This window comes from Rissa tridactyla, chromosome 3 (assembly GCF_028500815.1).
Source record: "Rissa tridactyla isolate bRisTri1 chromosome 3, bRisTri1.patW.cur.20221130, whole genome shotgun sequence".
In the NCBI taxonomy this organism is placed as follows: domain Eukaryota; kingdom Metazoa; phylum Chordata; class Aves; order Charadriiformes; family Laridae; genus Rissa; species Rissa tridactyla.
The window spans coordinates 52,505,031-52,524,022 of NC_071468.1; the positions used below are offsets into that span (position 1 = coordinate 52,505,031).

General features: G+C 38.4%; 1 protein-coding gene across 2 annotated transcripts in view; it reads left to right on the forward strand.

Annotated features, from left to right (window-relative positions):
- The window catches only part of PRKN (parkin RBR E3 ubiquitin protein ligase), a 781,894-nt gene that overhangs the window by 650,977 nt on the left and 111,925 nt on the right, over window positions 1–18,992 (forward strand). For both annotated transcript variants that reach the window (XR_008465680.1, XM_054196729.1), the window contains exon 9: window positions 8,785–8,934. Coding sequence is in view for 1 of the 2 variants with exons in the window: in XM_054196729.1 (XP_054052704.1) it covers window positions 8,785–8,934 (150 nt within the window). In the remaining variant the exon portion in view is untranslated. The remainder of the gene's footprint in view (window positions 1–8,784; window positions 8,935–18,992) is intronic.

Here is an 18,992-nt window from a genome sequence, read left to right on the forward strand (position 1 = left end):
GTACCTAACTTACCACATAAAATCAGCTTCCAGAGTGATTGGCTTAATATGCAGTACAAATACATTTAGCAACAGATTGCCACCCCACTTGATACTTGACCCTTTGAGAAGGTGCCAGAGAGTCTGACCTAGAAAAATCTACAAAGGCAGCTTTGACTGGTTTGTTTTGGACCTCCTTTTCACAGGCTCTCCCAGTGTGCAAAGGTCTGTGCAAGGCAAAAAGAGTGTCCTGGACACACAGCCCCAGGAAGGGCAAAACCTGAAGCTTTCTAACTTTCCTTAGCACTGTTGAGCCTTTTCTTGCAATTTGATCTCACTGTTCATAATCCATTATTTTCCCTGAGCATAATGGATGCAGTCCAACCTGCTGGCTAACTGCTTCCCTTCACAGGTACCTGAGATACACTCAGGACTGGGATGAAAGATTTATTAACTGGGAAGCTATTGAAAATTAGCACAATATAAGAAAATTAGTCTCCTGCAGTAGCAATTTGCCCTGTCAGGCTGGCTGTCTGCAAGTAAATGCAAATGGTTCTACAGGTGGTGATAGTACAAGCTGCTTACAAAAATATGTTAAAGATGCACTAAATATGGGCTCTGTCCAAGTACAGTGGAAGGCAGGTAATTCAACAAGCCAGTGCCAGAGACAGCAGAGAGAACACTTTAATTCAGACCTAAACACTACAATATATCAACAAAGCAAGATGACTTGCAGTGAACTGTTATGGAGTCTCCCTAATGACTCTCTGAGAAACTTCCCTCTTCTCCCCGAAGTGATAAAAAAAATCTTGTTTAATTGTTTAAATAGAATATTGAGATTCATGAATAAAATAGCAGCTACATCTGAAGGCTGGAAGGGAAAACAAATAACGCAAATGCATGCAATCTGCTGCTATACCTGAGTGCCCCCAACAGGTCACAGCGCAGATGAAGCAGATGAGACACGCTAGTGGCCGGAACAGAAGCTGGTAAGTAATGTGTAGCTGCGCTTCTCTGCTATATCATCTGCTGTGACAACTTTGCAGAATGTATTGGCCAGTTGCTTGATGTTTTGACAGGGGAATGATCAATTTTAACAGATCGCTCCTATCAGCTGCTACTGCAAGTCATATCCCTGCTCACTTTTTCTTTAGAAATCATGTGGGCGTTTATATCCCTGGAATCAGAGCAAGCCTGAATGGGGCACTCTTTTTCTTACTTCCCCCCCGCGCCCCCATTTCCTTGCCCATTGGGGAAAACTTATGCAAAGTATGCAAAGGAATACCCTGTTTTGAAAATCTGCAGACGCACATCCCCATGCTGTCCAAAGGTGGTGTGGACTTGTGCTAGGTTTTGCTGTGAGCTGTAACTTCAGGAGATATGGAAACCTAGTATTAAAAGAACACAGTGTGGACAGAAATCATTTAACATTAATTGAGGTTTTAAAGGAATTTGTATACAATATGTGTGTATGGCAAGGGGAAAGTCCTTCGAATATTTTTTTGCTTGCAATACTTGCTAGAAGAATGTTTTTTAAGTATATGCTACAAAACGTTAATATAAAGTCAGTTTTAAACCAATAGATATTTACCCATTCAAGCAAAAGTAATGTCATGTGACAATTCTAATTAATAAGCGGAATTTAGTGCAGGAAACTGTCAAATATGATCAACAAAGTGCTTCTGAAGTATTTGTGGATCAAGATTTTTTGATAACTACACCTGGAAAAAATACAAGATACCTCTCGATAATTCACATGCAGTTAAAAAAAAAAAAAGAATAGATTTTCACTGAATAATTTCTCCAGTTCATAATTACCATGCTATTTTGTTAGTATTCTCAGATATGTATCTTTACCAGTATACCGCCTTGCAGATCTGTGCTTTCCCACCTAGTCCCCTAGATCCAGCTACTACTCAGTGTGAGTGATACCTACATGCATCTCTCAGTTTCTTCCACTTTTCCGTCTAATATCTGATTTCTGTCCATCTGATTTGGCTCACCTGTTGCATTTGTCATCACCTTCCCATCACTCTCTCTCTAAAAGTGAGCTACTGCATTTACACCACCTTTTTTTTATGGCTAGAACTACACAACAAGTTTTACAGTCTTGCAATTTCATGTGACTGTTGATGTGTCTCTCTTTTCTCTTCATGCTATATCTGCTTTGAGTGTCTCCTAACCACCTTCTTCCCTGACTTCAGAGGTAATTTAAATCCATGTGAGTTCCTCAGCTTTGTCTCTCCTGGATTATCAGAACTTTATCATTTTTGAGTTCTTGTCATAGGCCGAGCACCTCTACTTTCTTACTCCCTTTTTAACTTGTTGTCTGCGCACTAGACAAGTAAAAGTAATTTCTTTTTGGTTCAACAGCTGAGATAAGAAATGCTGAGAAAGAAAGGAAAAAGTACTTGTGATCAAAACTAATTTAAAGGGTATTCTTTACCTGTCAAAACCAAAAAATATGTCATTTTATGTAGAACCCAAATTTCTATTTGCTTACTTGTCTGTAACAACTATTGATGCTTGTAGCAACTTGAGTGCTTCTAAAAATAAATAGAGGAATTCTTTTTCACCCAGTTTTCATTAAATGGAGAGAGAGGATTTGAACGCCGGTGTTCAGGGTCTCAGGTGGATGAAGAAGTTGGGACTTCTTCCATGCCTTGGATGACTTTGATTTTCTTTCATGGAATGTGCATGTATTCACTCCTGTGACCTGAGAAGTGGAATTCCTGGGAGCCACTATCTACTTCACTGAATCTCAGTTGCACAATTTGCAACAGCATCAACTGAAAACATTTCCTTGCATCAGTTACAGCCTCAGCGGTTATCATTTGTAGGGGAGAAAGGAATGTGGATTCGAGCTCCACAAGGGTTGGAAGGTACTGAATGTTAACGTCCAGCATTCAGTCCATTCAGACTGATCCCACAAATACCTGCTGGAAGATCACAAACTTCCGAAAGTTTGTAAATATGGTGCCAAGTCATACACTGTGCTTAGTCCACTTTTTTCATTGCATCATGTTGCCTCTCATATATTCAGTTTGATTTCTGCTACAACCTGTTCCAGTGTCCTCTCTTCTCAGCATTCTTTATTTTCTATTTTCATACTTCTCACGGTGTGTTTTCTTTTATATTGTTTTGCAAACTGCAGTCTTCCCTTTCTTTCACCCTCTCCAGTTTAGTTTAATTTTGTCTGTGAATTGTGTTGCATTGGTCCGGTCATGGGTTTCTTATCTAAGCATTTTCCTGAGACTGCCTTATGCAATTTTCCATGACTCTCCAAAATCAGGCAAATTCCAGCCCTCTAGAAGGTGGTTCTCTTTCTGGTCTCCATTGTGGTGCTTCTGTGCGAACAAGAAGGAGCTGATGCTCTGAACTTGCTCTTCCAGTCATATCGCTGGCCAGCAAAGGAGCCCAATAACTCTGGAAAAATAAAATAAGGGTGCTCCATGGAGAGTCGTGTCAGTCCATCTTTTTAATCTATATTTTGGGTGACACTTTTGTAAGTATTTTTACTAGTCCAATGAGTACTAAGGGTTTTGTTGCCTAATTACATTATGGAACTAATTCTTTTTCTTGTTTTTGTTGTATGTGTATAATACATATAAACAAAGTGCTTAGTCTACATTATGGACTAATAGCCTCCACAATCTGATTTTGAAACGCACAGATGGTTATTTGATTTATAGGAGCAGTAAAAACAATCTGACTCCAGAAAGTAGATTTTCTTTCCTCTGAGACTGTTACATGCAGTTAAAGAACCAAGTAATCGAATTACCTTTCTGAGATTAGAAATTTCAGCTTTACATCTACTGTTAAATTTTTGTCCAAAGTTCCCTGCAAGCCTACTACTGAGCAGATGCTTTTGGGTGTGAGGAAAAGGGCAAAATAAAGAAAACTGTGCCCAAAGTGTAAAAGCAAAGTTAAAATAGCACAAGGCACATGTGCTGTTGCAGGGGATGTTGTAATAGATGATTTTTTTAAGGTCCCTTCTAAACCAAATCATTCTATGATTCTATGATATTAAAGCATAAAAATTTGCAAATTAAATAACATGGCAAGGAATCGTTGTGTTCACAAAGTGTATTTTGCAAGAGTTTTGTGCATCCAGGTGCATTTTAGTTTTCTCTTAGTATCTGAATCTCAATGTAACTGAAAAGACTTCAACCCATAGTTATACCTGTTTTATTCCTGTGTCAGCCCAATGATTGCATTTCAATTACCCTTGATTTACAACATCAAATGATTGAATTTCCACTGGTTGAAAACCCAGTACCATTCTAAGGCTCAAGGGAAACCATCTCACTCTGGAAAGTGGGGAGTAGGGAATAAAGGGTTACAATTATCCAGCCTCCGTGTCTATGTCACACTATAATTTATAAAAATCATTTCTAAAGTCTTTATGAGCAAAGATTGCATGAAAGAAATTTGTGATATGGTTGAAATACCATAAGAAGAGCTGGGAATGTTTTCCACTCAAAATTTTATTCCATTAAAAGTATAGATTTGGGTTGACTGGGACAATTCACAAACTGAGGGGAAAGTTCTCAATAGGATGCATTTTTTCAGAGAAGACAAAACAAACCAGAATGTTTTACAGCTACTTTCATAGTTCTTTTCATACTGTTCATATACTTTTAGCTGTCTTAGTACCAGTGGTTTGGAGTAAATCATATTTTGAAAGCTTTTGTTTTTTCAAATAAGCATTGAAATATATGGTTCTGTGGTGAAGCCGGCAACTATTTACCTACTTGTATTTCTGAGGACCTTATTAGAGTAGCATATAAATGCCTGACATTCTTTTCTCAAAAGCTGCTTTCTAGCAGCAGTAGACGGCTGGTGATTTCTGTGTAATTTTATGCCCCTCGTTACCATAGTATTTGATGTCCTCATGACTATTAATGGATTTTGCCTCTTAACACTACAGTGAAATCAGCGAGTATCATTCTCCCTCTTTACACACGGGGAACTGATGAGAAGCATAGATTAAGTGACTTACGTGAAAACCACAGGAAGGCCGTGCAGCTGCCAGGAATTGAAAACAGATGCCATGAATGCCAGTTCAATCAAGTTCCCCATATATTAAACTTTATAAGAGGTTTTTCCTAAAAAGATTGGAGATATTTTTCCTTCTTGTAGCATGCAGAACAGTTTTACACATGATGAGTACATCTCTAAATAGGAGCCACATTGATAATAATTGAGTAATAGATATTGTGAAATATTTTGAATTTGCAGAAGAGTTAGATTATGACAGCTCTTTACGTGTTAGATATCTAGCCTAAGTTATTTTTCTCAACTTCAACTACAGCACTTCCACAGGGTGATTCATCCTACCTATCTTAGACATCACACTTAAGTCAGGATAAATTCCCTTCTTGGGATCTTATTTCTTCTCATTCAATGTATTTGGAGCCTCTATGACTTGATTAGGTTAGATGTTTAATTTTTGAAGAGCTAAAATTGTATGAGGTCTAAGCTGTTTGGGTACCTAAACCTTGGTTTCAAAAATGGCTTAGGCCAGGTGACTTAGGTTCAGAATTATTGGAACTGAAGCAGCTATTTTGGGAGTCACCTGATTTCAGGTACGTTGATATCTAGCAAATTGTCTGATCTCTCTGTTAATAGAACAGGGCACTCCAGGGCTCAGTTCTTCTCATGCTGATGTACAAATCTGAAAGAGATTGTCTTGCCTGTTAATTATAAAAGGAGTCCAAGCAACCAGTGCAACTATAGGCATCATCACTTCAGATAAAATGTTTTGGTCCTTTGAAGGTAGAAAACAAGCTGGTAACTAGATGTCAAGATGTGTAAATGCATTTAGTAAGATCTTTCCTGTGTTCAAATTGATCATTTTTTTGGCTTTTATACTGTGAAAATCACCGATGAGAGTGCTATACTGTTTTGGCATGAGTCCTGTGCTGAACCAATACAAAATGTCAAATTTGTGGGACAGAATACGATGGCTTTGTCCACCTTGCCAGTAGGTAGACTGGACACTTCCTTTCTGTAACTTCTCTAACAAGACAGATTGATTCCCATCTTACCTATCTTCCATTTTTGTGTATCAAAAAAGAAATGGAGAGGAGACGGGAGGAATCTCTTCATGCCCTTTTTATGCTAAGTTAATGACTGGAAAGCATATCCTTGTTTTCATCTGAGAATTTATAAAGGAAATGCTGACGGAATCTCAGCTACAATGTCACTGGTGTTTGCCTCCATAATGAGCAGCTGATGATGATCCCACATCCAGCACAATGTTCCATCTTAACAGGATAAGACGATCGCTGTCCTCACCTTGAGGTCCAGTCTCTGCGCTAATGAAAAATGAGGTCGCAGCGAGTTTTGCAGCTGTGGTTACCCATATTTCTGTTCAAGGCCAGCAGAATGGCTCAGAGCACTGAGCATGTAGTTAGTGCAAGGATCACAAACTTTGCTGAAAATTGACAGAGTCCAACATTAAATATTTATGCCACTACTCTAGGTTACAACATAATAATAAAATAGAAAAACACCAGTTGACTTGCTGAGCCCCTGCATTCAAGGAGACTTTGCAGACATGTCTTCTACATTTCTCAAAATACTGGTATCTTCCAGATCCAAGATCCTTAATTGAGGATTTCTGTCTTTCACACACAGTGATATTTTGAAGGCTTTCTCTCCTTTTAGACTTTGCTTTTCTTTTGAGAGAAAGTTTGGTTGGACTTTTTGTTAACTGACAAAGGTGGATACTTCCATTTTGGTAAACTTTTTCTTTGCTGTGATGCAACACTTTTATGTCTAAATATTATAGTGTTTTAAGAAGTCACATACAGCCCAGTGTAACAAGCTGGGTTGTGGCAACATTTGTAGAAGAATATTCTTAAATGTACCCACAAAATACGCAGTGGCACCCCTGCCTTTGTAATTTAAAATTCGTCTTTGTATCCTTTGTGTGTGAGGTTTTGGTCCTATTACTTCAGTTCTCCTTGCGGGATTTCTTTGGAGAGGGGTGCGGAATGGTGAGAGAATTTTTTATTCGTCCCAAAAAAAGGGAACAGGGTTTTTATGAGCAGTTATGGGATAAGAGTTTATGAACCACTAAATACTGTTGTGAGTGCTGTAACATAGAGCTCTGTTTTGTTCCTTTAGCGCACCATAAAGTCATTCCACTCGCAGAGAAAATTCATACTACTCCCTTCCTCTTTGGCCTTTTGGATTTTCCTGTTTTCTTTGGGGCTGTTAGGACCAAATGCTTTCATTTATTTCACTCTACAGTAGATCAGATTTATAGGCGATTCTGAGGCCTAGTTTGCAATGGTTATATAGCCTCTAGAGTGGAACCGCACCAACATAGAACGCTAGAGTGGATGTGATTTACATGTACACAGCATGATTTGTACTTGTGCAGCTTATCTCAGGCTGAAAGCGGGGTAAGTTAGACCAGGGAAAGTTATTGCAATGGCAACACTCATTTAGAGTAGGCGTTTATGTCAGTGAGGATACAGGGAGCATGTTATTTAATATTACTGTGTGTCAGCCTCTCCATCATTAAAATAGAGGCCTTTCCACGGCCTTTTAGGGTATTGGGATGGAACTAGATGAAAACTACAAAAACTAAGAAAATTTCCTGGGAGACCTTGGATAAGAACAACACCTAACATTGAAATAAAAGTATGGCAGAGAGTTATTTTGCCAGTCAGTTTCATGAAATTTATTTTAAAAAATAAAGTTGGCTGGGCAATTTCTATAACCTTTTAGGTCTAAAACATTATACTGTACTTCTAGCTATTGATCCTTGGGGCTTTTTGTGGGTTTCTTTTCAATCTGTATACAGCATTTATCAGTATCTGTGGTTGGACTATATTTATGATGTTTACAATTATTTTTTATATCCGTATAAGAGTTCTTGAAGTTACTTACAGAAACAGTCTCCTGATTTGTTGATTTTAGTATCTCACACACTTTTCTCATAGTGAAAATCACAGAATCACGGAATCACGGAATCTTCAGAGTTGGAAGGGACCTCTAGAGATCATCTAGTCCAACTCCCCTGCTAGAGCAGGATTGCCTAAAGCACATCCCTCAGGGCTGCATCCAGGCGGGTCTTGAAAATCTCCAGAGAAGGGGACTCCACAACCTCCCTGGGCAGCCTGTTCCAGTGCGCTGTCACCCTCACTGTAAAGAAGATTTTCCGTGTATTTGAACGGAACTTCCTATGTTCTAGCTTGTGCCCATTGCCCCTTGTCCTGTTGCTGGGAACCATTGAAAAGAGCCTGGCTCCGTCCTCCTTAAACCCACCCTTTAGGTACTTGTAAACATTAATCAGGTGCCCCCTCAACCTTCTCTTCTCCAGGCTAAAGAGTCCCAGCTCTTTCAGCCTTTCCTCATAAGGGAGGTGCTCCAGTCCCATAATCATCTTGGTTGCCCTACGCTGGACTCGCTCCAGTAGTTGCCTGTCCCTCTTGAACTGGGGAGCCCAAAACTGGACACAGTACTCCAGTTGTGGCCTCACCAGTGCAGAGTAGAGGGGGAGAATGACCTCTCTCGACCTACTGGCCACAGTCTTCCCTATAATAATAAAATGATAGCGGCAAGTCAGAAAGTGATGCATATGATGTGAGTTGGAGCAGTGTGACACCCCGTTTAGCAACACTGCGAAGTTCTAGACATTTGACAAATAACCTGGACTTAGCATGTGAGACATTAGGACAGCTGACTTGATTATGTGGGATAGATTCAAGCTCAAAGTTTGGGGAGGGGGGGTATGACACAGACTGTTGCATGCCATTGGAAGTTTAATACCAATCTGTTATGTTGTAGTACAACCGCTACCAGCGCTATGGGGCTGAGGAGTGTGTGCTGCAGATGGGAGGAGTGCTATGTCCAACTCCCGGCTGCGGAGCGGGTTTGCTTCCTGAACCAGGAGTGAGGAAAATTGTGTGTGAACCAGGCAACGGAATAGGCTGTGGGGTAAGAACATACGTTTTTCCTACTAGTGGTGTTGCAAACAATTGATATTGTACAATGTTAGAATAAGGGGGGAAATGTGTTTTTTCCTTTTCCATCAGTGACTGAATTACCCTTCATACCAAAGTGGGATACTGTAGCTCAGTATACAATTTAAATATAGCACCATGGCTTAGGAATGATGACTTCATTGTGTAGACTATGTCCATTCCAGAATTCTTTGCTTTATTTGGTTTAAGAAGTTGCTGAGTAGTTACAGTAAGAAATTGAACTGTGCAAATGACAATCCAAATGCGCTTTGACTTTCTTCTCCTGGCACTTCAGCAGAAATGTAAAGGATCTTGAGCAAACCATTCATTATTATACTAACACCAACTTTCTTTATAAGCCATAGAAAAAGGAGAGAGAGGAAATGACCGGTCTGTGATACTGCAGTGACGTTGCTTAGACATGTTAAAATACATGAGGAAAAGAAATATAGACTTTTTTTTTTCCTCACAAAAATTACTTTTAAGCAGGGGGAATGAACAATTAATGGCGGATTTCTGGAAAACAAAAACAGCTGACACTTGAAAATGTTTTTGCTAAGAGGTCAGACCATATGGATCAGTGATTTTTTTGGCAGTAGAAATAACAGGTACCTTACAAGAATCAAGGTTTGGGGGAAACAGAAATATTTCCCCCAAGAAATCCAAGAGTGAAATCTATGTGTAAAAGAACCTGTTAAATGTTGTGTCAGAGTGACTAACTGATGTTTGTACTAAGTGACTCTTTCCATAGTTGGTATTATTACTGAATTCCATGCATGCTATGAGAGAAGAGAAAATATCTGTATTTGTGAAATATTATCATGCTCTTACTGTTGTCTTTCTTGTGGAAAATGCACTTTTTATTGTAGTTTTGAGGTGGCCCAAACGGATACCATGGAAGAATAATAGTTTGCCAAACTAGGAAGCAGCAGTAACTTGTCTTCTCTGAGTAGGTTAGCATCTGTCGACCTTGGTAAAACTTCCTATCTGTCCATGCAGTGGTGCATGTAAAACTGAGTACTCCCCAGACTCACTGAGCCGACCTGGGGCTATAAAATAAAGCAGAAGGTGGGCAAGTAATAAGAAACAAGACTGAGTAAACAAAAAGGAATGCATCTGGATTAACTATTAGGGATTGGTTAAAGAAGTTAAAATCACAAATAATTTTTACTCTGCTCTCTGCCTTGACATGATGAAAATCAAACTGTGTTTTGCACCTTCATTCATTGTCATTCTAAATCTGCAAATGTCCTGTAAATAAAGTGTACATAGCATAAAGGATTGATGTATTGCCTGGTTTAGCAAACTGCTCTGTTTCCTTTTATGGACTCTGTGCTGTGCTTGCTAGTGACCAGATATGCAGCCTTGAGTTTAACCTCACCCTTTGTTTTGGTTTATGTGACGTCTTGAACATTAGGGAATACAATTCATTGAGCCTGAAATGAGAAGCAAGAGGCTGGTCTAGAAGCCCAATTTTGGTAACATTCAGGCCCTCCCTCAGAATCTATAATGGAAAAGGGTGAAAATACATGTCTTTGAATCTTTCTTTGCACCCTGCCACATGATAACCTCGAGGAAGATTTGTCGCAGAAGATTTTCTGTGGTGAAGGTCTTAGCACTGAAGTGAGCTGCTGGTGAGAAAGCTGACTGAAAGTAAGGGTCCGGCTGCAAGAACACCATGACAGTTAGGAAAGCTATTTATTTCTGCTCAGTTTTCTGCAGTTACTTTTAGTGTTTTCTATTCAGAAAGTTAAACAATGTTGAGTTTTTTCGCAGGCAAAACCTGCCCTTTCTTAGTGTGAAAGCCTTCCACTCTTCTTTATGGAATCCAGGCACATCCACTTCAGAGCTCTGGCTTCCCTCACAAGGGTACACAATGATTTATAAGCTCAAAGAAAGGCCCAAGATGAAGAATGTCCCTTTTGTCCATCCAAATAAAGGTAGCGAAAGATGCCTTGCAGTGCTTACCTGTACAGCTTAGGTTAGAGACATGTTCCTTGTTAAAGTTAGTAAGCAAAGAAATAAGGAATGCAGCGTGAATCTGGAGATTCTCTATGAATACCTGTGTCATCTTTTAAGCTATACTTTAGATATGTAGAGTTTCTTTTGGGGATATTTGAACCTCTGTCTTTGGGTAAAGTTCAGAGTTGATAACATACTGCTAACAGCAGAAGTTACATCTAATACAAGTGATGTTATTCACCCAAAAGCCCTTCTAGAGAAATAGTTGTCTACTGCACAGAACAAACTGATTGTTCAGGCCTGAATTGCAGTATAAGGGTAGCTAACAACTGTCAAGTATTTGACAATTTTGATTAACTGATAAGATGGATCACGGGAGGGAGGAGGGATAGCTTTTCAAAAGGAAATAGAGACAGTAAATAAAAAGAGTTTTCAGAAGCCGTTTTAGAAAAGGAGAGGCAAAAGAAAGCAAATAGAGAATAAGCTGTCTCAGGGACTGAGGTGAAATAAATATTCCCTTATTCAGAGAGAAAACTGTGTGAGGTAGTCCCAAACATGTAAGGACTCCAACCAAATCTGAAAGAGCATTGAAAAATGAACAGGTAACTGAGCCAGGCTTGGATACAGACATTTTGCCTTCCTCAGTTTCTTTCTGTGGTATTTGAAATGAGGAACTAGAGTCTCTTTTTGCAAAGTTATTGCCGTTGGCGTCAAAGCTAAATGTGAGTCTCCAAGAGAGTGCTCTTAATTTGCTAAACGCACCTTTGGGAAAGTTAAAGATGGTAGTTTTGCTTTGTCTGAGGAAGCTGGGAAACAGGAGTATGTGGGGCCCATAAACAGCCTGGTGTCTAGGCTGACAGGCAGAATAGAATCTAGACAGAACCATACCAAAAAGGTGAGGAGAGAGGTTTAAATTTCAGAATCCCCATATGTACCCTCTGCAGTCAGGCGTCATTCAGGCTGTCAGGCAAAGAAATAGAACAAGAAGAGAGATTTATTTTGACTAGAAAAGTAGTATGCAGTTATCTGTTTAATGATTATAAATAGTCCTCACTCAAAGCCATGTTGTGGTACCACTGACTGACCTCACCCTTGCCTAATCTTTCATATTTTTTATCACTAGCCATAAATATATTAATTGATTTTCCAAGATACTACCATTATACACTGTTGTTCTACCTTCATTAATATGCATCAGACCTATGTTACTAACTTTTATTGCTCAAATATAAAATTTTGACGTATTTAATACGAGAAAACAGCAACAAAACATAGAAGATAGTACATATCGTACCAGCTGGCCTGGGTACAGGAAAAGCTGTGGTAATCAAGGCATACAAAATCTCTATTAATAAAACATTTTTGTCTTGTTTTATATTAAACTGGCATATTATTTCTGAAATATTAAAAGTTTGGAGTTAAAAGCAGGTTAGAATGGAGCTTCAAAAGGGACTGTACTACTTGTTTATTAGAAAGTATGCCTTCGTTTCTACACATACGGCTCAACTGTCATGCAAAACATCCATTGTCAATATCTTTCAGCAGGATGATAACTGACTAATGTGTGATTGCATCCCAGCCCTTGCTCCACAACCGTAAAAACTTTATGCAGCGTGCAATGTCAGTTAACCTATCCCTCGGAATGGGGTGAGATGGGAGATCGGGGATAGTGGAAATAGAGCCTCTGTCGATCTTTCCTTTTGAATTTACTCATTCCTAGCATAGTCCGTAAAAGCAAGAAGAAGAATGTATTTCCAGAGATCCTCTGTGGCTTGATAGTCCCTTGCCAGGAGACCTGACTCTTGAAGTTATAGCCAGGTTCATGGAAGTCCCGAGACCACTCCAAAGTATCCTAAGGTCTGGGTGACAATTTAAATGATCTTAGGAACAAGCTGTCATAACTGATGTTTTTGTGGCCCTTCGTTCAGATCCCCTAATGTGAAACTCCAGTCCACAAGCCAGTACTTAATCTTAGTGCATTAAATGTGCAATGATAAGAGAAGTTTTATAGCCTTGCAAAGGGAGCACAAAATCTGGGGTTATTTCACCTCTTTTACACCATATTTACTGTTCTGTAAGCATAATGCCACTGAAGAACATCAAGATTTCACAAAAGATGTGTTCACTTCCAGGACAGGTGCAATTTTAAGACTGTAGACTGCAAGAGGTCCCTGAAAAATCAATAGATATAAATACCGTGTCTTCCTTATAAATAGAATTCCTAGGCCATTGTATTACATAGAACAAAATCCCTAAGGCAATTTCAGTCTTCCCAGCAATTTTTTTCCCATTGATTTCTTCTCTCATTCTTTTTCCATGGCTAAGGAAGCACATGTCAAAAGCAATTGCAGCATATTGGGAGAATTAATAATTGTCTGCCTTTTCAGAAAGCTTAATAGAATAGAGGACACTCTAAAGTAGTTATACACTCTAAACACTCTACAGTGCAATACACATTCCTGTTGTTTGCAAAGCTATTTTTTGTGGTTCACTATCCCCTGTTCATTTCCTAGCATGCATGTTTCATCTTCAGTGATGTCTTTGATAAGCACAATAATACGCACGTAGATGAACCCTGAATAATTGTGAAAAACCCTTTGTTTTGAGGAGACAGATCTGAATTATAAAAACTCCAAGAAACGCAGTCTAATTCACTTAATTTTGGTAATTCAAATGATGATTTTGTTAGTTGGGTGTGTCCTTCTAAACTTCTGGAGTGGGGTTGTTTATTTTAGGGGTTTATATCTCAGTTGGAGTGCTATGTGAGTGCATTTGTATTCCCTCTGGGACGTGAGCTAGCTCACAAATACTGGCTCAGAACTATGTCATGTGTATGAAAGTGCATAATAGTTTGTAAGAGTGCCCCAGTCTAGAAGTGAAAAGCAGTTTCCGCATCTGGCAGTTGTAAGTCTTTTGTTGTAAAGTTCAGCTCTAATGCAATGCATTGTCATGATCAGCATGTACTTCCTTTGTGCAGTTTCTATCCCTCTTGTGTCTGGTTTTTGCACATTATTCCATATTTATTGCCTGATCAAAATGTTTGAAAGTCTGACTAACCTAAAAGACTTTATTTTCAAATGGATATGTAAGTATAAATGTTTGGTTCAAGATGTGCTCTGCTTCTTCATTAGCAGTACCAGGAAAAGCTTGAATGTATGTAAAGAGAAAATAGGCACCTTTTAAAATACTTCAAGATGTAAAGATAGTCAAGACGAGTAATGGTAATTCAAGGCAATCTTTGAAGATATTTGCACAGAAGAAAATCTTTTTAATTTTATAATCAGATGAATAAAAGGTCATGGGTGAAGAAGGGCTGTGTGCACAGCGATCTATATTTTTGTCTCTGTTTTAAGATGGGAATGAAAGTTGAAGCAGGAGCAGAAATAAGAGACTCTGAGGTTTTGAAAAACAGAGGAATAATTCAGGAAAGAAAAGACCTTGAGACCTTTATGTCATTTGCGAAACACTAAAATGGAAACAGGAAATAGCTGCTATCTAGTACCCATAGTAAAATTGAAGGGTTAGTCTTTGTTATTACATTTCAGGTATCTGTCCTTGTTCCATATGTCATTAAATTTTTGCTTTTAAGAAAGTTCACCAGAAAGGTATTACCATGGATAAGGTAATATCTGAAGATATTGCTAAGATTAAGAAACCACCTCACAGCAGGAGTGTTTCATAATATTGTATAGGGACTTTTTTCAAGGGGAATGAAAATGAGACAGACGTTTTCTATGATTGCTAAATGCTGAGTTGCTAGCATTGCGCCACAAGCTCTAAGCAGTATTCATGTATTGCTTTCTTCTATTGAGTGGGCCCTCTAGCCTTTAGAAAGTGTAATTCCATCTTGTTGACACATTATGCTCCAGTAGTTAAGGAAGTTGTTTCCTTGCTAAAATATGACAGGCTTTCTCAGGCTGACCAAACTTCTTCTTGGATTTGTAGGGGTTTTTTTCTGGTAATGTTTTCCGTGGTTTAAAATGAGCTGTAAAAACATGGGGCTTTTTAAGATGTGGTAGAATGTTGATGTTATGAAACAGAATAGCATTGTACAATTAACAAGCTATGTATTGCTGTCAAGGTGCATGATTTCCATTGCCCATATCTTGCAGTGCTGCAATTCATTGATCTGGTGACTGATACGAAACTCAGCTCTCAGCAGCAAGTGGATAAAGCAATCTAGAGAATGTTTCCATTATTAATAACATGGATCACATTAGTTCACAGGACTAGCAAAAGCAAAACAAATGCTTTTTATAAGAAGGACAAATCAATTACTTGCACTTGGTTCAATAGGTAGAAGAAAAACTGCTTTTTCCTTTACCTCCCAAATCATGGAGAACTAGCTGGTTAAACAATGTTAGGAAACAACATGTGAGTCTCTTTAGCTTGAACTGAGCTGGAATTGACACTTCATTAGTTTTGTCTGCAAGATGTCTGGAATATTATGGGGTATCCCGTATTATGTGATTAAATTCTATATCCCTTATTTTATGTAGGGTATAACTTTTCCCTGATTTCTGAATCATGCAGGCATCTGGAAAATGGCTGTTGTACATGCACATTGCAAATTTTATCTTGAATGGCTTGATTTATTATTCTGTGGCTTACCTAGTAGCTCACCATTTTAAATCTGTTGTATGTGGTCTGAGAAAGAAGGAGCAAGGAGGTAGAGAAAAGAGGTAGTTACCTGATAAAGGGATGGTCTCTCTAATCTAGCATGAGAACACAGATAGCAGAATAACGCTATATTTGGGTCAGGGAAATTGTATTAGAAAAAACTGAGATAAAATCAAGTTCTTGTTTGTAAAGATAAGTCAAAACTGGACACACAGACCTAGGAACTAGAAAGGATAAAACTGGTCTCTATGAATGTAAACCAGCTCAGACTGGGATGTGTAAGCCAATGTTTCACGGAAGATAAATGGTCACAATTTTACCAATTTGTCTGAAATAGGAATGAGCTAAAATTGCAAGCATGTGAGACCTATTCTAAATTGAGGGGTGAGATAAAATAGGAGTCAGTTTTAAAATCACATTGGTACTTGCTTTTAGGATTTATCAAATAAATCTTAGTCCTTATAAACTGCTAGATCAAACAGTCCCCTGGAAGGGTGCTAGGGATTTTCATATTGGAGATACCAAACACTCGACTTCGTTAATCATTCAATATTCAGATTCCAGAGCTGATGCTACCTGGGCTTCAAATTTCTCCACCTGTGAAAGGAGAAGAACAACATTTTACAGTAGATGAAATGTGCACAATTTAAAATATCCACAGCTTAATTTAAATTGATTTTAGCACACAGACTTGGAAAAACAGCTCAAAAATAAAGTACCTTCTCAGGTTGACTGTGATTCCTTTTCTTAGGTACCCATTGAGTACGTCATACTCTGATGCTAAGATCAGGATTAAATTGATCACCAAATTTGAAGGAGAAGTCAAAATTTTCTCAGTTCTCATTGGCAGGAACTTGACGTTCTGTGCCAAACTTGGCTGCTGAGCTACACACCGTGTCCAGGAATTTTGGGGGCATTTCTCACCTAGAAATTCCTTGTTATTGCAAGAGCCTCAGGCTTTGATGACAACTTTGTCTATTTTGGTCTATGCCTGTGGCACATTACAGTTTAGTCTCTTGATGACTGAAGTGCTCTTGTCTAATTAAAATAATTGGGCTCCATGTAGCAGTATCTGGGTGATATTTAATGGCTTGTGATGCTCAGGAGATTATATTAGATGAACTCGTAATTCTGTCAAGCCTTAAATATAATGGAAGTTTATGACTGGAGAGGACTTGGAACTACTTTTTACTTACTACTCCTTTCCTCTTCAACGAAGTGTCTAGAAATACGTCTGACAATCAGGGGACAATGTTTTATTATGTGGCTCGTCAGGAAAGGCATGGAGCACAGCAATATGAGAGAAGAAATGAACTGTTTATAGGAATCTCCAGTTAATTCTGCATGTATAGGAAACTGTCTTCTGACTTCATATTCTACTTAGATATAGAGAAAAATTATTCCCCCTTTTATGATAGAGAGAAACAGTTTGCACATGATGGAAAAGTGTAGCCATTTTAAACCAACCTGTATTTCCTTCAGCTAATGGATTAAAAAAATCCTGGTTATAACAGTCTGTCCCACACCACAAGAGGTGCTTGAGCTTTCCTGCTTATACAGTTTATATAATGACAGCAGTTTTATAATCAATAAGATGAATACAAATAAATTTGTAAATTAGCAGCACTAAGGGTTAATGGAAGATTTGGTATGAATAAACAGATCTATCACTGAGTCACTGGAGGGGGAACAATAATGCAATCAGCAGAGGATGTGCCGCTTGAGAATGGCAGCCGCCAAGGGCAGGATTCTAATTGTGTAAGAGGCTTATTTGAGCAATCTTATAAAAACTTTCTGTATTTGAACAGGAAATAGAAACATAGGCTGAATGCAGAAAATCACTTATAAATGAAAAGGAAAATAAATATGAATCAAAGTAAGCTTATTTATTACCTTTCATATGAAGTTTCGTATGAAGGCCTCCTGAGGCACTTTGGATTGTAGTATTGCATTATTATAAAATGCAAGAGCTGCTTAATCAATGAGAAACGATGGAGTAAAAAGATAGGACCAGATTAAAAGGAATCTATTGACTGTCATTTGTAGCTTAGCCAGGGAAAAAATTCGAAGTTCTGAATGCTAGAGAAAAAATGTCCTCATTTTCAGTCTGGTATAATTCTGGCCCGTAGCCCAACTCAAAAGTAAATCACAAGGCTCATAAAGTGAGCAGCTCACATAGATCCCAAAAAAGTGTTGCTTTCTACAGCTTTTGTGGCACTTGTAGTCTTCATGTCATTTGATGTCAGAGTAAAAAAGTGCAATAGAGATTTGGGGCCTCAGTCTATTCCATGTAAGTACAAATATGGAAAGCAGCAGTTTGTGTCTATTACCTACAAGTAATAGAATCATAGAATCATAGACTCATAGAATAGCCTGGGTTGGAAGGGACCTTTAAAGGTCACCTAGTCCAGCCTCCCCAATGCCACTTTTTTTTTTGCTAAAAGGAGTACCCCAGTTAAAAATGTTTGCAAGTTTTTTATATTTCTTCATTAGCTGATCAAAGAAATGCCTGAAGAGTTTCTTTCTCAGCTTTACCTTGACTCTGAATTACCTAAAATCTCTGTCTGTCAGCCAGGCTCTTGGTTCATTCTTTCAAGGCTACAACAGCATTTTCCATGTGGAGGGCATAAAATGATTACTCACTGAGATTGTGAGACTCTTTGTGATGAAAAAAGAAATGGCACAAAATGCAGAGTACCAGCATACCATAGGGAGGGGCCATAGAAAAGCTAGAGGTAGTGTGCATTAACACTTACCTGAAGAAAATCTTTTCTGTGAAGACAAACAAGAAGTTGTCTACAGCTTCCCAGTGCTTCTCTTGGGCTTACAGCTGTATAGGATTTCTTACTGGACCTTTTAGCAAAAGCTTTTTCAGACCCCTTATTTTAATTACAACAGTTTGTCTGTGGAATGAAGCAAAGCGACCGCTTGTCTTTTCACCAGTACAAGAGAAATATTTATTTTTCATTGCACGCATTGCATTATTTCCATATACTATATAGAACCCAGATTGACTGAACACTGTAATGCATCTGGTTGGGCTATGCTCCTTGAAGAGTGGGAACAAAATGGCATTAAAATATAAATAAATGTAATTTTCTTACAGAAAATAAACAGCTTTTAAAAATAATATTAAGTAGAACAGAGTTATTCTGAGATCAACTTTCCTCATCCCTACTACTTCAGTAAGTTATTTAATAATGATGTCACATGCAGAACTTTATTATTTCAAACCCATTTCAAAGAGATAGCAAAGCCACCATTCCACAATCAAAGCTGATTTTGAAGTGCTGAAACAAAGCTGATTTTCAGTTATCAGAGTCCAAAAAAAGCATCTGAAAGCTGTCTTGATTGCTGCAAAACTGCTATCTTTTCATGTTGGATAACGCAAAACAAATAGATGATGCTTATGAAGCTTCAAACAAAAATCCACTTCTAACAAAGCATAAG